We start from the raw sequence: 1,864 nt of genomic DNA on the forward strand, positions 1-1,864 counted from the left end.
GACGATTTATTTAGTACGTATCCTCCTGTTGATGGAGAATCGGGCGAGGCAACGACTGGGGAGCACAAAAAAAAGGCGGATAAACAAAGGCGAAAGAAAGATGACATTTTGTTTAGGCCGTCTATGAGCAAGGAAGAGATAATGAAGAAATGGGAATCGTATACTAATAGAGTGAAGAGTGTCGCTAATCTGAAAAAGGTTTCTTTGAGTACATGAACAAAAGCGATGAAGTTTCTGGTTTTATGCTGTACCTTCATATCTCTTTCTCTTAGTTTGTATCGAATAGGAAATACGCCTGAAGTTTATAAGCTTATCATCTTATCACCAAAGTAACTGAAAGTGAACTATTGGTATATTTTGTTTTGTAGATCTCAGAAGAGAGATCTAAGCTTCCAATTGCATCCTTTCAAGATGTCATTACTTCAAAAGTTAAATCTCACCAGGTTGCTTACGTTTCTTCTGCCTGGTATTCAAATTTACATACCATCTTTCGACCACCTAAAAGACCTAATATTTTTATGCACGTTTTACATAGTTTTTCAGAGCTAGTGTTGATGTCTCTGACTCCCTCGTCTTAATTGATGCATCAATTTCTATCCCAATAGCTGTTTAATCATTGGCTTTAAGCAGGTCGTTATCATAACTGGTGAGACTGGGTGTGGAAAGACAACACAGGTTGTTCTTCTCTCTTTAATGATTCCTAATTTTTCTAATTATTTATTTCCCCTCTGAATTCATCATTTCTTGCTTGCCTAATGCTTTGTTTTGGATGCAATGAATTTGTTCGAATAAGAATATTCACAACTTGATTTGGGGTTTTAGCATTTGCGAACTAGGGCTTTGCATATCCAAATCGTTTATGAAGGTTCTTAGATTCACCTGGCTAGGGTTACCATATCTGGGTATCCATGTGTTCTATAGTATTACTTGGTCCTCCACAAATTAGCAGCTGGCACATATATACCCTGCTGATTTTGCTTTGCATTTTGAATGTGGATAGTGAGAGGAAAATTATGACAATCATCACAAGGTCGTTTTTCTTTCATGGAATGACCACCAGCTTGATGATTTTTCATGTTCTGATTTATACTACTTCCTTAAGAGATCTTTTTTTTTTTTACCTTTAATTTTCTTTACATGTACTTACATATATATATGAAAGTTAAATAAATTTAAAAAAATCGTTGCATTCTATATAATTATTTTGGTAAAATATGTTATAGGTCCCTCAGTTTCTTTTGGATTATATGTGGGGTAAGGGAGAAGCATGTAAGATAGTCTGTACCCATCCTCGACAAATATCCACTATGTCAGGTTTGTTCTATTTATTACCTTTCCGGCCTATCCTTTTCTTTTTAAAATTATGATGTTTACTTAGTTTACTATTATTAGTCATTTTACTTCCATTTTCTTTGAATTTGTTGCCTTGTTTTAGTTGCTGAGCGAATCTCCTATGAAAGAGGAGAAAATGTTGGAAGTGATATTGGATATAAGGTATTCTTCTGCCGGTAGTTTATGCTAAATGATATCTAATTATCTTTCTTGTATAGATCTTTATTATCCTTTGGAGTGGGGATCTGTTTTGGTCATTATCTTGAAGTAGCTGATGTTTATGATGAAAATAGAATTGGACTTTATCAATTTAATCACTTTGTTCTTGGTGCTTGTATGATCTGCATGCGTGTATGTACCTTTCGTTTGGAGTTCAGCTGGATTGGAATTGTGAAAGTTTCTTATTTTATAGCTTATTTCGAGAATTTGTACAATGGAAATAATTTCTTATGGAGATGTATATAACCTCTAGTTAATTTTGCTTTCATAAGCATTATATTAGCTGATGTTTTCCCCCCTTCTTTTGTAATGG

The 1,864-nt window shown here is 34.2% G+C and overlaps 1 protein-coding gene across 2 annotated transcripts; it reads left to right on the plus strand.

Moving 5' to 3' along the window:
- Window positions 1–6: 6 nt before the first annotated feature.
- LOC111786343 (DExH-box ATP-dependent RNA helicase DExH6-like) lies at window positions 7–1,817 on the plus strand. 2 transcript variants are annotated; one of them, XR_002813776.1, is made up of 5 exons: window positions 7–247; window positions 369–443; window positions 631–675; window positions 1,224–1,314; window positions 1,436–1,817. XR_002813776.1 is itself a non-coding variant. In XM_023666646.1 (5 exons), the coding sequence occupies exons 1-5, from the start codon at window positions 124–126 to the stop codon at window positions 1,510–1,512; spliced, it is 363 nt and encodes a 120-aa protein (XP_023522414.1). In that variant the 5' UTR covers window positions 7–123; the 3' UTR covers window positions 1,513–1,801. The 2 variants fall into 2 exon arrangements, 1 of the variants encoding a protein (XP_023522414.1); XM_023666646.1 differs by having other exon boundaries at window positions 7–198; window positions 1,436–1,801.
- The last annotated feature ends 47 nt before the right edge of the window (window positions 1,818–1,864 follow it).

The sequence above is a fragment of the Cucurbita pepo genome, unplaced genomic scaffold, assembly GCF_002806865.2.
Source record: "Cucurbita pepo subsp. pepo cultivar mu-cu-16 unplaced genomic scaffold, ASM280686v2 Cp4.1_scaffold001492, whole genome shotgun sequence".
Lineage (NCBI taxonomy): Eukaryota > Viridiplantae > Streptophyta > Magnoliopsida > Cucurbitales > Cucurbitaceae > Cucurbita > Cucurbita pepo.